Raw genomic sequence first — 20,359 nt, forward strand, 5'->3', positions numbered from 1 at the left:
TAAAAAGCAACGTACATTAAAATAATGTTTAACGCATTACATTTGTTTTGCTTTTTCACTTAACTTTGCATATACAATAGATTGGGCAGTAAAAATAAAATCAATAACTCAATAACATAAATGTTTTGTCGTTTATAGATCTTCACAAGTTCGAATTCCATTTCAACGATGACAAAATATTTTCCTGTTCATATTTTTTATTGTTTCTATCGTATATCGACTGATATCTTTCAGGAGATTGTATCTCAAAAACTGTCACTTTACAGGATTCGTAAATTTTTGTTTTGTTGATAAGCAACAAACAAGATAGTTTGCTTTACTGTTCAAAAGTATAGTGATTTGGAATTAAAATACAGCTTTATATATATATTGTTTAATTTGATATTATTCGTGGGAAACAAACGCAAAAACGCAATTTTTATAGATACGACGCACTTCAAAATTGTAATCAAAGGAACAAGATACGACATATTTATTTTTAAATAACATTTATTATTGTCATTTAAAAATAAATATGTCGTATCTTGTTCATTTGATTATAATTTTGAAGTGCAAATTTGTCGTATCTACAAATACGAGAAAATGCGAGAAAATTTCGACAACTATAATTCATTTTTGGTAATCTATTTCAAGATAGGATGTAGACGTGTGTGTGAAGCTAGCGTCTCATTTTGCGAAAACTCACAAATTATTGAGAGTTCTGACTTCCTTTTCAATAGTTCTAGAGTTCCTGATAGTTTAAACAAATAGTTCTGGCCATTAAAGCCAAAAAACGCGTCAGTACAAACTGAGACATAGGTTCACGCACCGTCTCACTTTGTCCTACACAAGTTCCACACCTGTATCTCATCAGATTTTGCGAGATCTATAGTTCTATAACAGTTCTATAAAGAGTTCTGCCATATAAAAGCAAAAAAATTAATTATAAGGTACTAAAAAAAATTACAATGTAACGAGTGTACCGAGTTGAGACGCCAGTTGAAATCTCGGAGTTCCGGTTTATGTAAAATATTTTTCGAGTAGTTCTGAGCATATTGAAGCATTTTCTAAACAGTTCCGAGCGTTAGAATCTTTGTGTTATATTTTAAAAAATTAATATTAACCGAAAAGTACTCATGACGGAAAACGATGAGACGCTGTGCGAAATCTCGGAGTTCCGGTTCATATAAAATATTTTTCGAGTAGTTCTGAGCATATAGAAGCATTTTCTAAAGAGTTCCCGGCACTAGCAATGTTGTATAATTTTAAATAAATTAATAACGCTCGAAAGTCAGGAATATATCGAAAATGGGTGCAGAGACGCTGGCCGTATTTCGACAGTTCTGCGAGTTCTATTACAATTTTCGTGTAGTTCTGAACGTGTTCTAACGTTTTCTAAAGAGTTCTGGCGATAAGCGTTATTTAATCATTTTTTAAATAATTTTTATCGCCTGAGAAAGACGCATTTACGGGTATATGGGTGAGACGCTCGATAAATTCCTGATTTTCGTTATTAATTTATTTAAAAATTATACAACATTTCCAATGCCCGGAACTCTTTAGAATATGCTTCAATATACTTAGAACTATACAAAAAATATTTTATATAAGCCAGAACTCCGACATTTCCTACAGCGTCTCACCCATATACCCGTAAATGCGTGTTTCTCGGGCGATAAAAATTATTTAAAAAATGATTAAATAACGCTTATCGCCAGAAGTCTTTAGAAAACGTTAGAACACGTTCATAACTACACGAAAATTGTAATAGAACTCGCAGAACTGTCGAAATACGGCCAGCGTCTCACCTATTTTCGATAAATTCCTGACTTTCGAGCGTTATTAATTTATTTAAAATTATACAACATTGATAGTGCCGGGAACTCTTTAGAAAATGCTTCTATATCCTCAGAACTACTCGAAAAATATTTTATACTAGCTGGTTACCCGGGCTTCGCCCCGGAGGACATATGTAATAAGACACGCAAATAGTCTCTCTCTCTCTCCCCCTCTCTCCCCTTCTCTCCCCCTCTCCCCCCTCTCTCCCCCTTTCTCCCCCTCTCTCCCCCTCTCTCTCCCTCTCCCCCCTCTCTCCCCTCTCTCTCTCTCTCTCTCTCTCTCTCTCTCTCTCTCTCTCTCTCTCTCGATTAATTCCCGAAAAATTGAAAAAATTTCGGTACCGGCTTCCAAAAAGATCGGTAACGAAAAATTATACACTTTATAGCACTCCCCGAAAAATTCTATCCCTGTTCAATCTATAATTCTTTGAGATGAACCGGAACTCCGAGATTTCGCACAGCGTCTCATCGTTTTCCGTCATGAGTACTTTTCGGTTAATATTAATTTTTTAAAATATAACACAAAAATTCTAACGCTCGGAACTGTTTAGAAAATGCTTCAATATGCTCAGAACTACTCGAAAAATATTTTACACAAACCGGAACTCCGAGATTTCAACTGGCGTCTCAACTCGGTATACTCGTTACATTGTAATTTCTTTTTAGTACCTTATAATTAATTTTTTTGCTTTTATATGGCAGAACTCTTTATAGAACTGTTATAGAACTATAGATCTCGCAAAATCTGATGAGATACAGTGGTGGAACTTGTGTAGGACAAAGTGAGACGCTGCGTGAACCTAGCGTCTCAGTTTGTACTGACGCGTTTTTTGGCTTTAATGGCCAGAACTATTTGTTTAAACTATCAGGAACTCTAGAACTATTGAAAAGGAAGTCAGAACTCTCAATAATTTGTGTTTCCGCAAAATGAGACGCTAGCTTCACACACACGATATTAGCTTCGGGGAAGCAGAAAAACCGGAAATTGTGTCAAATCGACCTCGAATTGTGTAAGATACGACCTCCCGAAAGATATCAGTCGATATGTGAAAAATATATTTCTTGATTAAATTAATAAATTAAAATTTAAGAAATTAATAATAAAATAAAAATTAATTTTATAAACTGAAATTAAAAATATTAGATATTAATTAAAATTTAAAGAAAAATAAAAATTATAATCAATAATTTTATAAACTATAAATTAAAAATATTTTTGTAACATTCTTTGCGGTGTGTGTAGAGATGGGTACAGTATCGGTATTGTTAAATATTGATTATCAATTTAATTATGTAATTGTACGTTTCAGTTTCAGACTGCGTTTCAAGATTGAAAGTACGGCGCGTGTAGTTGACGAAGCGAAAGAATATACTTTTAAAATTCACATGAAAAATTGTTACTATATAGGTGAACAAAATTCAGCCTGACCGTATTTGGCAGTTTAATTTGATGAAAATATTAATTTTATGAAATTACCAGGGAAATTACATAAAAGTTTATTTGAAATTTTAATTGATATACAAACATGAAACTTTCCTACACAGTATAAATAATAAATATAATTAATAGAATAAGTTTATTAAAGAAGCATCGCGAATTAAAATATTTATCCTTTATTTGTTCTTAAAAGAAATTTCTTATGTCATTTATGATTAAAAATATATAATTGATGCATGATTATTAACACCGAGATTAATACAGAATCTATTGCGTCTAAAAGTTGCAACTATATACATAATACCATTCAAAATTTATGAATTATTTTTTAATTATGTATTCGAAGTTAAGGGTTTTTTTTAAATAACCGCAATATTAATCGGATAGCAATAAAGTTAATTAAAAATAGCGGATATTAAAAATAAAAATGAAAGAATTTTTACTTTTGATATCCGGCCGCTATATGGCTCCGACATTTTGAATTTATCAACTCAATTTAACATCAGATTAATATTTAGCAACCTGAAAAACTCTGTGTATAACTCTATGTATAATGGTCTATATAAGTCGCAACTTTGATGCAATAGACTCTATGTTAATCATCAATATCTTTTTAACTACAATTGACATAACAAATTTCTAAGGGCTGAAAGTCCTAACAATTAACATACTTAATTTTGATTGCAATATAACTTCTCTAACACGTCACGCGGAGTTCTCGGCTTAGAGATCAGTGCTCTGATTCTATAACTATTAACAACAATTCATTATCATTATATTGTCATTGCGCAGCTTTTTTATCATATATTATATCTGCACAACGATAATATAACGATGATAATGAAATTGTATATAGTTATAAGAGTTACAGAAAATAGCCTTAACGACGCGACTTATCGAGCGACTTCGTCCGAAAATGACCCGGCGCTTTGTCTTAAGAACGTAGTTACTGCATTGGCCGCTACACGGTATGGCGCTGAAACCAGTGAGAAATGCTGGTCTCGTCTCAACCCGGACCTTTGGCTATCTGTCTATTAATCTGTGATATATATGTCTATGCTTTTATCTTAAGTGCGCCGTATTGAGTTTGTTTCGTTGGGCAAGTAGAGAATAAACGGTACAAACATTGAGACTTTCGTGACAGCTTTACCACCTGCCTTCAAGGCATATCTGACTTACGGGCTCGCCCGCTGGGCTGTCCCAGCCCAAGAAAGCGCAGAAATGTCAATAAGGAAGGCAGTCCATCGTCTTGTGCAAAATGGTCGCGTCATATTGCGTTCATTACAAAATAACGAGCGCTTCCATTTACGAGGGTACACACATAACCTTGACAAGATACACGTTGCACAGACAGGTAAATTATGCCAGACTTTGTTACAGTGAATCTCGCCATGAAGTTCGATGGTATATTGCAACACGAATCGTGAGCAATGCTATAATGCTTTAATCTCACACCTTGTGCTCGGATAACGGACATGCTATCTGTAATTGGAAAACTAAATTCTATAATAGCATTGTAACGTACATTTTTATAATATAGAAACATTTACATTTTACATTGTGAGACAATTCTATTCAATTATAAATTAATTATTTATAAAAGTAAAAATGTAATTAGGATGCAAAATCATTGATAACATAATTGATTCCATGTAATTAGTGCATGTAATCAAGGATTTGTCAATATGCTATTTTCTATCATATTGCACAGTCGTTGTTTTATCCTTGATTTGTAAATATTTGTATACTGTTAGCAACAGGTGTTCAGGTCAAAACATTAATTGGTATTCAATGGTTTTATATTTGTGTACATGACAGGCAAGCTCCAGAATAGTGACCTCCTTTGCCAAAATACTGGCAATATATGGAGTACAAGGAGACATCTCGGTTATTTGGGTACACATGCTCGACGCATCTTTGTCGACAATATTTTGAAAAGGGTAACTAATAGCCTAGCAGCAGATTTACGAAGACGCACAGCAAGTAGACTTGTCTTTGGCGATTCTGCGCCATTCTTTGCTCTTGTTGGCATATCATTAGCTTCAGGTACAGGAATATTAACAAAGGATGATGAATTGGAAGGAGTATGTTGGGAAATCCGGGTAAATGCATTTATTCGTTTAGCTTAATCTAGATACTTAAATAAAACCTGTTTTTTTATAAATATGCTACCATTTTTGTAAATCTAATCTAAAATATAATATGTTGACCAGGAAGCAGTCTTGAAGTTACGATGGAATATGCTGCGAAATGATGAAAATTACCAAACTATTTTTGCTGATGAGAATGCTATAACTTTACGAAATTTTGTAGTAGGACCTATAATTGCTAAAGGTTGTTCCGCTGCTGTATACGCAGCACGATTTGTAAATATGCAGGACAAAGATAATTCAATAGATATTGATGTTGAAACAAAAGACACAAGTGTGTTCCCATTAGCTTTAAAAATGATGTTCAATTATGATGCAGAATCCAATGCTACTGCTATTCTAAAAGCCATGTATAAAGAGACAATACCTGCTAGAAAACATAAAAATGATAACTTGGCTATTTGGAAGCAAAAATGGGCAGAAAATAAAATCACGTTACCACCTCATCCAAACATTGTGGCAATGTATTATGTTTTTACTAATGAAATACCGAAACTACCTGGTTCTTTGGGAATGTATCCTGATGCTTTACCAAGTAGAATTAATCCTCATGGATCAGGCAGAAATATGAGTTTGTTTTTGGTGATGAAAAGGTTATTTTTAGATAACAAGATTTAGGAACAAGATAAAACTTATATTATTAAATTTTCGCAATATCTAATACATATCGCATTATTTTAGATATGATATTACTTTGAAACAATATGTAACGAGTCGAAATGTTGATATGCGAGTATCAATATTATTACTCGCTCAGCTCCTAGAAGCAGTAGTTCATATGAATACAAATGGCATAGCGCATCGGTAAGACTGATTATCTCATTATCCTATATTAATTACATAGACATTCGTTCTATCAATTAAGGAGATTTATCTTGGATTCTTTTCTTTTTTGTTTATGTTTACAAATTAGAGATCTAAAAAGTGACAATATTTTACTCGACCTATCAGAAGAGACTGATGATTCTCCATCTCTAGTCGTAACAGATTTTGGCTGTTGTTTAGCTAATAAAAATCATGGGCTATATCTGCCTTATAACACTCATGATATTGATAAAGGCGGCAATATTGCATTGATGGCTCCAGAAGTGATAACAGCAGCACCAGGTCCTTTTACTAATATAAACTATATCAAAGCTGATCTTTGGACGGTAGGAACCATAGCATATGAAATATTTGGAATGCAAAATCCATTTCATGATGAAAAGGGTGAGAAAGCTGCTTTAAACAGTTATGATTACACTGAAAACGAGCTTCCTGCATTGCCAGATAACCTCCCACCTATTATCAACGCTGTTATAAAAAATTTATTGTCAAGAAATTTATATAAGGTTTGTAAAAAAACAACATACTGGTCACAAAGATCAAATTATAATATTGTTTAGAAAAGTATAGGAAACAATATTGAAATTTTTTTTTCTATCTATGTGCATAGCGACTCGATAGCGAACTGGCAGCAACTATAATGCAACTGTATCTATGGGCACCTAGCTCATGGCTAAAAAATGAGGGACAGATACCATCGAGCAATGAGGTAAAACATGTATATGTTACGGGCAAAGTCCGCATGGTGTGCAGTGTTGGCATTGCCCGGGCAATGTCAGCATTGCACAACGCGACTGGGCAAAGTAGTTTATTAGCGGACATTGCCCGGTTTGATGTGGGCAAAGTTAACACTGCCCATCCAGCGATGGCAATGTCAGCAACGATTATCACATTGCGGACTTTGCTCGGTTCCAAGTGGGCAATGTCGACAATGCTAAATCTCCGTAGGCTACTTTTTTTGTTGAGTTTTTGTTTAGTTTTGTTTAGTTTAGTGACGCGCTTTAAACAGTTAAATACTGTTAAAGCGCGTCATCTAACCTATGTGGATTAGTGACGCGCTTTAAACAGTTAAATACTGTTAAAGCGCGTCATCTAACCTATGTAGATTAGTGACGCGCTTTAAACAGTTAAATACTTTTAAAGCGCGTCATCTAACCTATGTAGATTAGTGACGCGCTTTAAACAGTTAAATACTGTTAAAGCGCGTCATCTAACCTATGTAGGTAGTATTTAACTGTTTAAAGCGCGTCACTAATCTACATAGGTTAGATGACGCGCTTTAACAGTATTTAACTATTTAAAGCGCGCCACTAAACTAAACAAAACTAAACAAAAAAAAGTGTATGTGTGAACTATTTCGACATATATATTAGTCATTTATGCCTTTCAATACTCAAAATAGCTGCTATATTTTCCAAACTTTTTTTGTTAATAACTTTTTAACGAATAGCGATCGCGGGCTGAAACCTTCTAAAGGTCACTCAGGAGGGTGACCTTGACAACATACTAAAATATCAAGGTCATCCAAGGTGATCCCCCATCTATACAATTACCCGATATTCTAATAAATACTGTTAAATTTGCACCTAATAATTTTATTACATAAATATCTGTCCCAAAACTCCGCGGGCAATGTCGACAATGCTAAATCTCCATGGACTAAGCTGCGCTAAATAGACGGACATTTAGCGCAGCTTAGCCCACGGAGATTTAGCATTGTCGATATTGCCCACTTGGAATCGAGCAAAGTCCGCAATGTGATAATCGTTGCTGACATTGCCATCGCTGGATGGGCAGTGTTAACTTTGCCCACATCAAACCGGGCAATGTCCGCTAATAAACTACTTTGCCCAGTCGCGTTGTGCAATGCTGACATTGCCCGGGCAATGCCGACACTGCACACCATGCAGACTTTGCCCGTAACATATATATCACACATATGCGCGCGCGCGCGCGCACACACACACACACACACACACACACACACACACACCCGTGCGTGCGCGCACATATGTATGTATGTATAACTCCGTCCAACGAGAGCTCATGATTGGATATGCGCATAGGCGAGCAAAGTGGGGGTAAAGTCCCTAGAGCGTAGTGTATCGTATACATAAATAGATGTTCTGTAGGCGGAGACCTGCGTGAAACGGACGAGTTTTCGTCCGATCCAACCATGATCTCTCGTTGGACGGAGTATACAAATATATACAGGGTGTTTAAAAAAGTGTCCCATATTTTGAAAATAGGTAGTACTCATCAAAATAAGAAGAAAATATCCAGTAAACATGGGTCCTAAATCAAATACCTGTTGAGATATGGATGAATCTTTATTGTATACTATAGGAGGTTTTCTATGTGGTTTTCATTCATTGTCACATTTTAAATAAAAAAATACACATTTTTACTATGTTTGTACGTCATCGATGGATGTTGAATACACCAAGGTCTTTAAATGATAAACATTGCCCTCTTCTTATATTAGTTGTTAATTCTGCAGTGTAGTAAGGTTTGACCGTTAGTCATTATCAGGTATCGATGACAATTGTAGGAATTTGTATTTTTACTCATTAGAGTACTACCTGTTCTTAAAATATGGGACACTTTTAAACACCCTATATATACGTGTGTGTGTGCGTGTGTGTGTGTGTGTGTGTGCGTGTGTGCGTGAGTGCGTGTGTGCGTGTGTGCGTGTGTGCGTGTGTGTGTGTGTGTGGGTGTGTGTGTGTGTGTGCGCGTGCGCGTGCGCGTGAGCGTGCGCGTGAGCGTGAGCGTGTGCGTGCGTGTGTGTGTGTGTGTGTGTGTGTGTGTGTGTGTGTGTGTACATATGTACATATACAAAGTATCTCTAAAGTCTAAAGCCTTGTATCCACGATGCTAGAACTGCGTCCGAGTTTCGGTTTAAGCCAATGAAACTGCTGCTTTTCTGTAAGAGCTGCAAGTTGATTGGCTTAAACCGAAACTCGGACGCAGTTCTAGCATCGTGGACACAAGGCTTAATTCAGCCCTCTGGATCTCGGAAACGGCTTTAGATATGGAAAAATGTTTCAGATAAAAGTTGTAGGATATTAAGGGGGACAGATGATGAAAATATGGACTTGACCTTTTCAAGGCCAGGTCAATGTGATCGATGTTTTCTTATAAATAAAACTCCCCATTTTTTATTGCATATTCTTGTAGCCCTTGTCGAGACGTTTTCTCAAAACACTATAATAAAACTCTTTCATTAAGGATTTCCTGAGATATTTTTAATTTTGTTATAATACTTTTAATATACCTAAAATATGAAATATCTCATAAAGTATTAACTTTTTGATGACTTTACCTTAATAGTTTTATATGTATAAAAGTATCTGACAAAATTTAAAACATCTCAGGAGAGAAAAATTCTTAATAAAAGAGAACTTTATTATAGTGTTTTAAAAACGTCTCGACAAGCGCTACAAGAATATGCAATAAAAAATGGGGGGTTTCATTTAAGAAAACATCGATCACATTGACCTGGTTTTGAAAAGGTCACTCAAGGTCAAGTCCATTATTTCATCACCCCCTATAGGGGATCCTATAGTGGCAGTAATTACCGACATTTTTTTTAACAACTTCATACAACTTTGAATTGGCTTTACGGAATTGCAAAACTCTTTTACAGAATTAAAGTACGCACAAAAATGTAGAGGGCTACAGTCAATTTTACATCAAAAACAAAAAAAAATTAAAAATTTGGGCACATAGAGCTGTCACTGACGACAATATTTGCTTAATACAAAAATACTGCAGTTTATATATACAAAATAAGATACATGCCCTGTAGGAAAACATGTAAGAACAATATCATGCAATTAGAACTAAGATTAAAAGCCTAGAAAAAAAATTTTATGTCAAACTTTTATATATGCAAAGGCACATGCAGGTTGATAGAATAAGCAGTATTGTGTGTAGCGAGAGATAGCGCAGCAATCGGACAAAAACAGATATATCGTATAGATATCTTGTTAAATAAGAATAGATATAGGCTGGTAATATAAAAAATGGGATTAGAAATGTTGACGTTATCAACATCGTCGGAATTCGGCCTTTGCTATAAAATCCCCTTAACATCCTACAACTTTTATCTGAAACATTTTTCCATATCTAAAGCCGTTTTCGAGATCCAGGGGGCTGGGTTCTGGGTCAGATTTTAGAGATACCCTGTATATATAGACGCAGTTCTGCAATGTGGAACCAACTTCAAAACCTTACTTTTCCGCTGGGGCAAATTCCACGAAACATTAGAAATAAAATTCTGTGCTAACGCTATCTCATATACAATGATAATCCTCTTCAAATACAAATCCAAGTTATATGCGTTTTTAGAAAATCTTCTGTCCACGTGAAGTACACTTTACAATATAAGAACTAAAAATCATGAAAATGGTGCTTGATTCTTTATTGCATAACTACATCCATATACATATACATATACATACAGAGAGTTTCCTAAGTAAGTACACAAACTTGAAAAGGATATTCCTTGGCTTATTTTAAGAAGAAAAGGTCCTATAAACATATGTTTTAAATTTTTTGTTTTCAAAATACAGGGTGTAAAGTTGTAAAAAAATGAAAATTTTGAAAATCTGGAAACCGTTTAAAGATTTTTTTTTATTCAAATTTGGTGTGTGTATATGTGGTATTAAGAACTATTTTTACCAGTCAGTACCAATTAGTACCGATAAAACATTTTTAGACACCATGGACGTACGTATAGGTAATCATATTAGGTCTTTCAATAAAAAAAATGGTACGCCATTTTTTTTTAAGTTTAACAATTTTTTTTTAAATTTTCCAACTAAAATTCTACAAAAACTGCCTGTATAGTATTTTTTTGAAACAATACGCCGTTTTCGAGATAAGGTAAAAAATTAAAATTAAAAACTGTAACTACAATTATGTACATCAATACTGGTCAATATCGATATGGGAAAAAGGATCTTAATACATATATGAATACCAAACTTGAATAAAATACCTTTAAAAGTTTTCCAGATTTTCAAAATTTTCATTTTTTTTCACAACTTTGACACCTAGTATTTTAAAAACAAAACAGTTTAGAACACATGTTTATAGGACCTTTTCTTCCTAAAATTAGCTAAGAAATATCCCCTTCAAGTTTGTGTACTTACTTAGGAAACACCCTGTATAACAAGTTCATAAGATATATATATATGTATATATATATATATATAAGATATATATATATACAGGGTGTCCCATTTTAACTTGGACAGCAAAATATCTCAAAAACTAAGCTCCACATACAAAAATGTTTCAGACAAAAGTTGTATGGTTTCAAGGGGGACATAAGATGGTACCATTGGTTGGACCTTGGATGGTCGTTTAAAGCTCACGTAAACGACACCTTTAATTTCTTAAATGGAAATCCCTATTTTTCAATGCATATTCTTGTAGCTAATCTCGAGAGCTTTTCAAAACACTATAATAAAGTATTTTTTCATTAAGAACTTTTGGAATTATGAGGCTTGAAAGTTCTAGTATTTTGACATAAAATACAAAATATCTTGTAAAACATTAAGTTTTCGGTAATGTTACCTTAATACTTTTATGCACAGAATAATGAGACGAATCAATTGGTATGAAAAAAGGCACAGTTCCTTTAAAAAAAAATATGTAATTTGCAACACGCATCTGCATACTTTTTCTTAAAAGCAACTATGTCTTTTTTTCATACCAATTGATTCGTCTCATTATTCTGTGCATAAAAGTATTAAGGTAACATTACCGAAAACTTAATGTTTTACAAGATATTTTGTAATTTATGTCAAAATACTAGAACTTTCAAGCCTCATAATTCCAAAAGTTCTTAACGAAAAAATACTTTATTATAGTGTTTTGAAAAGCTCTCGAGATTAGCTACAAGAATATGCATTGAAAAATAGGGGTTTCCATTTAAGAAATTAAAGGTGTCGTTTATGTGAGCTTTAAACGACCATCCAAGGTCAAACCAATGGTACCATCTTATGTCCCCCTTGAAACCATACAACTTTTGTCTGAAACATTTTTGTATGTGGAGTTTAGTTTTTGAGATATTTTGCTGTCCAAGTTAAAATGGGACACCCTGTATATAGTATATGTATATTAGGGTGGTCGTTAAAAAATAGACTTTTGTTGCCGCCCACTAAAATGGTAATAATTGATGAAAAAATAAGATCTGTGCAACCCTAAGTCATGGGAAAGAGTGCCTCTCGAAGAAAGAAGTTTTAGAATTCTCGTATTTTTATTTAATTTTTACTCTATAAATTAGACCCTGATTTACATCAATTTGTTATTTTAATAAATTTTCCTATTCGGTGAACACATCAATGCAAAGCAAGGTATAATTATATCTGTATAAGCAATTTAAAAATTTTCCCTGTGTAATGCTACAGAAAAAACGATTACATTGAATTTTTTTGTTAATTATCCGGAGTATATTTTTATTCAATATAAAAAAATTGTTATAAATATAGCAGACTAATTAAAGAAAAAGTGATCAGTACCATTATTTATAAAATATAATTCTATAAAAAATAATGAGAAACGCGAATTCTAAGACTTCTTTCTTCGAGAGGCACTCTTTCCCGTGACTTGACAACCTTGGGGTTGCACAGATCTTATTTTTTCATCAATTACTACCATTTTAGGGGGCGGCAACAAAAATCTATTTTTTAACGACCATCCTAATGTATATATATATGTATATATATACATATATATGTATATATATACATATATATATACATATATATATATATTATTATTATTATTATATTATAATATACATATATGTACAGGGTGCGGCATTTAAATAGAGACACTTTAATATCTTGAAAAGAAAGCATTTAAAAGAAAAATGTTTCAGACAACAGTTGTATTGTTTGAAGAGAGATAAATAATAACAAAATCAATTTTCAAAGAAGTTGATTTTTCAAGATCACATAAAAGTCATCGCCATCTTTTAAAAAAATTGTACTTATAATTTGTTTTTACATAATATGATTCTTCTAGTTATTCCGCATATAAAAGTAATAAGGTAGAATTATCAAAAAATGAATAGTTTACAAAATATTAAGATATTTTATACTTTATTCTGGCATATTTTGACATAAAATATTTTGTAAACTATTAATTTTTTAATAACTGTACCTTAACACTTTTATGAACGGAATAATAAAGATAAATCAATTGATGTAAAGAAAAGACATTGACTAGGTTTACACGGCCCGATTTACGCCGAAGTTATAACATCGATGTTATAACTACTGACGTTAAATACCGTGTAAACGTTCTTTTACGACGAAGTTACTACATCGATGTAATAACATCGATGTTATAACTTTGGTGTAAATCGGGCCGTGTAAACGTAGTTACTGCTGCTTTTCAAAAAAATTATGTAATTTACAATATGCAACTTATACATATCTTTTTTGAAAAGCAACAAGTGTGTTTTCTTTACACCAATTGATTCATCTTATTATTCTGTACATAAAAGTGTTAAGGTACAGTTACCAAAAAATGAATAGTTTATGAAATATTTTATGTGTAATATAATAATATAATATAAGAATCATATTATGTGTACAAAAAATCATACAATTCAATTCTATTTTTAAAAATAGTAATAATCTTTATGTGACCTTGAAAAATCGACTTTTTCGACAATGAACTTTATCATTATTTGTCTCCCTTCAGATGATACAATTTTCATCTGAAACATTTTCCTTTTAAATGTAATTTTTTCAAGATATTCAAGTGTCTCAATTTAAATACTGCACCCTGTATATATAATAAATATATTACAAGTATAAGTAGATTATGTAGAGTAATTTGTTAATAAGATTATTTAATACAAAATTTTTGTCTAACTCATATACAGATTATGCAATGGCTTTTGTGCTTAACCACAAAAGTTCTTTGTGAAGGACGGAAAGGAAATTTGCCTCCATCTTATGGATCGCCCATTTATACAAAATATGATATCAATAGACATAACATATATAAACAAACATTTTCGATGCATTCTTGTGGAAGACGGACAATGTCAGAATATCAATTAATTACAAGCTTTCTCAGCAGGGTAACACTCACCTATGTGAAAAATGCATTAAAATGGATACGAAATGTATAACTGAAGATAGTGTATATTGTACATACATATACTGGAGAGGGAGAGGGAAGGAAGCGCACGCATACATAAAGCACGAAAAATTCGATCACAATTTTACATAGAAACTTATTTAACTTCAGCATATAGAGAACAATTCAGAATATCTAACTTAACAAATTCAGGAATACATTACCCAAGCTTCTTTTTTCTATTTTGTTCTTTTAAAGTTTATATTGTTATTTTCATATTTAATTTCCAATATTTGATTTTGATATTTCAAGAAACACAAAAGGGCAAAGAGGCAATTCTAAAACTAGAAATATAATGGAAATAAAATTTATTTTTAGATCAGCAATTGCAAACTAGCACATGCATAAAACCCTTTTGTGATTTCAGTGCTTTATACTTAAAAATGTAATTATTTTTACGTATTTAATTTATGTACGTTTATTTATTTGATGAGCATGTTTACTGATACGCATTGGAAAATATAAAGAAATTAATATTATAAATTATAATCGAAGTATGTCATGTTTTTGATAATGCACAAATATATATTTTGAAGCATGAAACTAGGCTGTATTGTTGGTAAGTTCAAAACTTATGTCGGTTGTTAAAATACATCGTCATACTAGTGGAGCTGAAAATTAAATATATAAAATAATATATTTTTAATTTATCTATCATTTATTTTCCTCTATTCTTTCTCTCCCCAAGTGTTGTTAAAAACATGTGCAGTCATCTATTTATTTTACCAAAGGACCCTGCACATTTCTTATGGAAATTGGATTTCGGTGAAATTGGCTGAAACTTTGGAAACAGATAGTTTATGTGATACTGATCGATAGTTATAATGGGCAAGATTCACAATAATCGACTGTTTAAGCGTTATGAGCGTTTAAAAGTCAAAAGGTGTTGTTTTAGTGCTATTGTGGGACAGTGGTTTATAATGTATTATTCTACAGAATCACACAACTTATTCTTCTTATTAGTACAAAAATATGAATTTAGAAGAAATATGTACAGTATATACACATATATGAAGCCCGGCTAGCGGTCGAGGTATAACAGCATGATTAGTTTCGCGGTTATAATTCATATATGTGTATATACATGCATGTATGTATACTCCGTCCAACTAGAGTCCTAGGGTGCGTTCGGGGAGACGCTATTAGCGCTACCTAGCGCTACTGGCTGTTCGCGGAGCTCTATGATAGCGCTACCAAACGCTGTTGTGACGTCATTACTGGTAGTGTTATACGTCATAACTGCTCGCTACCAACGCTCTTCCTTCCGAGGTAGTGCATTAATAGCGTTAGCGTTTACAGGCTCTATGAACAGCGCAATAGTGAATGGTAGTGAATTGCGGCGTTTGAAGCAAAATAGTTTGGCGGCGGCAAGTTCGCCGATAATTTTCTCTTTCAGCGGCGGCGGAATTGGCGGATAATAATTTATAGGCGGCGACGGCGAACGGCGGCGTTAGTACATTTTTTTAAATCCTCCTGACTTAAAATAAAGTTCAATTTTAACTTTTCATAAATAATATGAACAAAAATAGCAAACAATAAATACTCAGCACTTTAGCGTTTTCAAAATACGATCACTTTATTAGCATTACTAATATCTTTTCTTTCACAAAAGAAAATAAAATTTATCTTAAAATGTTATTCCTGACCATCATACGTAACAAAAATAAAATGTAATTTACTGTATAGCCATCAGATATCAGACTTCTTTCTCTCTTACTTATTAAACATTTCTTCACATATTAAGTTGTATAAATAATATGAATAATATAACATACTTAATGTAAAACTTATTTTACTGACTTTAAATACATATCTTTTATTAATTTGAAATTATCGTGAATAAATAATATTTTATTAGATTTTGATGGTTTTAACGAAGAACGTTTTGCTGTGATAAGCAAACCTGCAGAAGAAAACGCGCGTTCAGATGCTGAACTTGTAATCGGTATGGCATAAATTGCAGCATATCAATTTGTACAAATTCGGCAATGACAACTTCATTTTATTCTACCATTGTAGAGGATCTTCGATAATAGATTCTGACATATGTAAATACTTTTTAACTTCGACAAGAATAGGATCTTCAGGAGGAATAATGCTTGTATGTTTCGCAGCCAACTCCAATCGTAATTTTTTAACTCCAAGAAGCTCACACGACTTATTAAGATAATCTGCTTCTTTATTAGATGCCTATTATGAAAAAGTAAAACTAAACATGAGAATCTAACTTATACATATCATAAAAATAATAATCTTATATTTGGTGATTAATATAGAAGCTGTTGCAAATATAAACTATGTAAGACTTATACATTAATACTAGGCTTAATTACAATATTAAGCCTATATTTTGTAAATCTAGATACTGTAAATTACCTAGACTAGGTATTGCTTAGATATATACCCAGATAGCCAAATCTGTTCGAACAAATAATGCCAAATACTTGCTACAAATTTTGGTTTCAAAAATGGTACAAATTTGCATCAAAATTTGTTTTATCAAATGTTGTCGACAAACTGCTAGCAAATACGTATCAAAACATGCGTACACAATTGACGCCAAATTGATACCAAATATCGAGCAAAGCTTAGTAGTACCTGATAACAAATTGGCATCAAATTGCCGCTAAAATTAGTTGACAAAACCTAACACCAAATTAATGCCAAATATTGAGCAAATTTTGGTAACAAAGCTTGAGAACAAATTGACGCCAAATACCGAGCAAAGCTTAGCAACTACCTGATAACAAATTGGCACCAAATTGCTGTTAAAGTTTGTTGACTAAACCTAACGCCAAATTGATGCCAAATATTGAGCAAATTTTGGTAACAAAACTTAAGAACAAATTGACGCCAAATACCAAGCGATGTTTAGGGCGTTTCATTCAGATGGCGCGACACGTGAGTCGCCACTTTCAACGCGCCCCCACCTCCTTCCTCGCTCTTGTTCAGTGTCATGGCCGCTCTTGCTGCGTTTCTTCGGACGAGACGAGTACGTTTTCCTTCTTTCGTAACTGATTGAGCTAAGCGGCACGTATTCTGGAGACCAACCGAGCGAGATTCGACTTCCCAAGGAGAGCTCACCGCCAGGAAAAGGAGAGCTTGAGGGAGGATTGAGGCGAGGAGTCCGGTCCAGCGAGCAGGGCCCTTCCGATATTCTCATTTGGGACGCCATATTGGAAGATCGACATTGATCGTGGTAGTACAAGGGGCTCTGCAAGGTTAATTCTCGTCTTAAGATCTGGAATTGCTCTCATTCTTGTGGCTCTGGTTTATATTCTAGCCCTAGAATTGATCTCGTAGACAAAGCAGAGGCCCCCCTCTCTTTTCTTTTCTTTTTTTTTCTTTTCTTTTCTTACTTTGATTTCAATCAGTAATCCAGACTCCTTAATTCCGCCCTGTAAGATCTGGTTAATTCTCGTCTTGAGATCTTGGAATTGCTCTCATTCTTGTGGGTCTGGTTTATATTCTAGCCCTAATGTAATTTTAATATATGCATTACAATTTTACACTGTCAAATAATAAATAATATCGTTTGATAATAATAACAACAGTATAGATAATAGTAACAATTTTATTACTTGACTTATTTCATTCTATTTTTGACAACTCGTATATACATTAATTGTGGCTAAGGTCTATACTATGTCATAGTGTAGATCTTAGCTACATTTCTGGCAAGTCAGTCCAAAGTATGCGGCTTTGTTCTCTATCCTTTTTATCTGTAGCAATTTTATTTCTTTTTATTTTTTAATTATTTTTTATGTATTATCTCTTATGTATCAGGTTTCTGAAGAAGACTAAATATATAAAGTCGAAACGTAAAACGTTAATTGTATTTAAAATTTGTTTAATTAAACGAGATTTTGTTTTTAAATTTAAATTGATGACCTTTTTATAACTCGAGAAAATCAGCCAGCCTTCCATCCTATAAGTTTATTTTGTACTGTTAGTTTAATTAATTTAGTTATATTTTTTTCCATTAACATTCCATTTGTTATAGTGATTGTGCAGTAGAAAATCTGAAAAAATAAATGTTTTTAAAAAGTAAAGATAGTATATATTTTGAAATCTATGTATTTTATGTAAACATAACATTTAAATTTATTTGCAGTTTATTTTAGAACATGCCAAAAAACACCGTTTCATAAGCTTTCTAAGAAAGTTAAAAGGCAGAAAGTGAATGTTGAAGTTGTAGAAGAACTCAATTCAACAGATTCTTTAATTGAATTCGATCAGTCGCATATTCAGCAAGCACATGCTTCCGTTAAAAGCCAAAGTTACGTAATACCAGATTTTCTTCATAATCAAAAAGAATCTGAACTTTCTCATTATTCTTAACTTTTTCATCATTCTGAACTTCCTCACCATTCTGAATTTTCTAATAATTCTGATCATTTTGAGTACTCTGAACACTTTGATTTCGAAAATAACGATAATTATAGAGATATATTTAACATTAACAGACACACCGGCAACAATAACGAGGCTCATTCAGATGACAACGATGATAATTCTGAAAACTGCGAGAATAGTGATGAGAATAAAAAATATTCGAAATGTTTCGTGAAAACAAGAGTTATAAAGAAGAGTTATAAGAGTATAAAGAGTTATACTCTTATAGTCTTAAAGAAGAGTTATAAGAGTATAAAGAATATGTAATATTATGTAATAAAATGTTTCATTCTACTTGCCGTTTGAATCTGATTAAGGCAAAATTGTAATATTAGTTTGAAATAAAAACAATTTAAAACAATTTAAAATACAAGGGAAATGCTTTAGTTTTATAACTATCATATTCTTGCAATATTAAAAATTTTACATATTCTTTCTTTGATTAAAATATTTCTCAAAATAATCTTGGAACTGTTGATGAAATATCGTGTATTTTTTTATCTGTAAAAGTTTAAAGTTTTGTTTGAATAGTTTAAAAGTTTTGTTTGAACGGTTTAAAAGTTTTGTTTGAACAGTTTTTTTCTGCTGTATATTAATTTCTATTACATCAAACACTACAAAATTTACTTCGGTTGCTTGCACCTAAATGATGTATATTATTCTTTTGTTATTTCTTTCTGACAACAGTACTGCATTATTCCATCGTAATCGACGAACTATGCACATTGTGAACATTTGTTTATTTCAATTTTGCATTCTTGCAAATAATAAATCGTGTTTCAAGTTTGAACTAGTTGTTTAAATATGCACGGTAGTTATTATTGTATGATTAAAGAAAGGAAAGTTAGTAGTATTAGGCTTATAAGAATATTGTTTTAGATGCATTTTCATAGAAATTATACTCGTGTTTTCAGTAAGATTCTATCAATCCTTCTTATACCGGCCAATGCATTATCTGCGCACGGAGTATGTGTTCCAGGCATTATATAAGATTCTCGAGTGTTTACAAATATTGTATGTGCTGTTGACAAAGTTAAATGTTTGCATATGTCAGTAAATTCACATTGTATAACATTTACTGTAATTAATATATAATTAATTATTTTATTGCCACCGTTAGATTTTATAAATGTCTTATAATGTTTTATAAATATAAAGATTTCTTTTAACATATGTATAAAATAATTTATTGTAAATCAATAAAAAATTATATGCTTTTTATAATTTAATGCTTTTAATTTTCCCTAAAAAAATATATTTTAGTATTTATTAATGGCTACGTAACAAGGCTTGCTGCAATTTGGCGTCAAGCTGTGTCATCAAGATTTGCTCTGTATTTGGTGCCAATTTGCTGTTAAGTATTGTTCTCAAATCTTGTTTGATATTTGATATCAATTTGGCGTCGGGTTTTGTCAACAAACTTTGATAGCAATTTGTCAACAATTTGCTGTTAGATTGCTGGCAAGCTTTGCTCGGTATTTGGTGTCAATTTGGCGTCAAGTTCTTTTGTCAAGGTTTGCTCGCAATTTGGCACAAATTTGCTGTCGAGCTTTTGTTGGCAAGCC

General features: G+C 32.5%; 1 protein-coding gene and 1 long non-coding RNA gene across 2 annotated transcripts; both read left to right on the top strand.

Moving 5' to 3' along the window:
• Positions 1–4,283: 4,283 nt before the first annotated feature.
• Positions 4,284–15,045, top strand: Pink1 (PTEN-induced putative kinase 1). Its single transcript, XM_071725374.1, has 7 exons — positions 4,284–4,609; positions 5,074–5,357; positions 5,469–5,998; positions 6,087–6,209; positions 6,319–6,736; positions 6,841–6,939; positions 14,140–15,045. The coding sequence occupies exons 1-7, from the start codon at positions 4,477–4,479 to the stop codon at positions 14,389–14,391; spliced, it is 1,839 nt and encodes a 612-aa protein (XP_071581475.1). The 5' UTR covers positions 4,284–4,476; the 3' UTR covers positions 14,392–15,045.
• A 2,667-nt stretch (positions 15,046–17,712) lies between these two features.
• Positions 17,713–20,018, top strand: LOC139786217 (uncharacterized). Its single transcript, XR_011722217.1, has 2 exons — positions 17,713–18,678; positions 18,866–20,018. It is a non-coding gene; the product is annotated as an uncharacterized lncRNA (long non-coding RNA).
• The last annotated feature ends 341 nt before the right edge of the window (positions 20,019–20,359 follow it).

This window comes from Temnothorax nylanderi, unplaced genomic scaffold (assembly GCF_030848795.1).
Source record: "Temnothorax nylanderi isolate EJ_2023f unplaced genomic scaffold, tnyl_v1.0 TNYL_tig0985_pilon, whole genome shotgun sequence".
Taxonomy (NCBI): Eukaryota; Metazoa; Arthropoda; class Insecta; order Hymenoptera; family Formicidae; genus Temnothorax; species Temnothorax nylanderi.

Coding starts and splice junctions, on each gene's coding strand:
- Pink1 (XM_071725374.1), top strand. CDS start 4,477: ATGTCAATAAGGAAGGCAGTCCATCGTCTTGTGCAAAATGGTCGCGTC. Junction 4,610..5,073: donor GATACACGTTGCACAGACAG/GTAAATTATGCC, acceptor TGTACATGACAG/GCAAGCTCCAGAATAGTGAC. Junction 6,940..14,139: donor AGATACCATCGAGCAATGAG/GTAAAACATGTA, acceptor ACTCATATACAG/ATTATGCAATGGCTTTTGTG.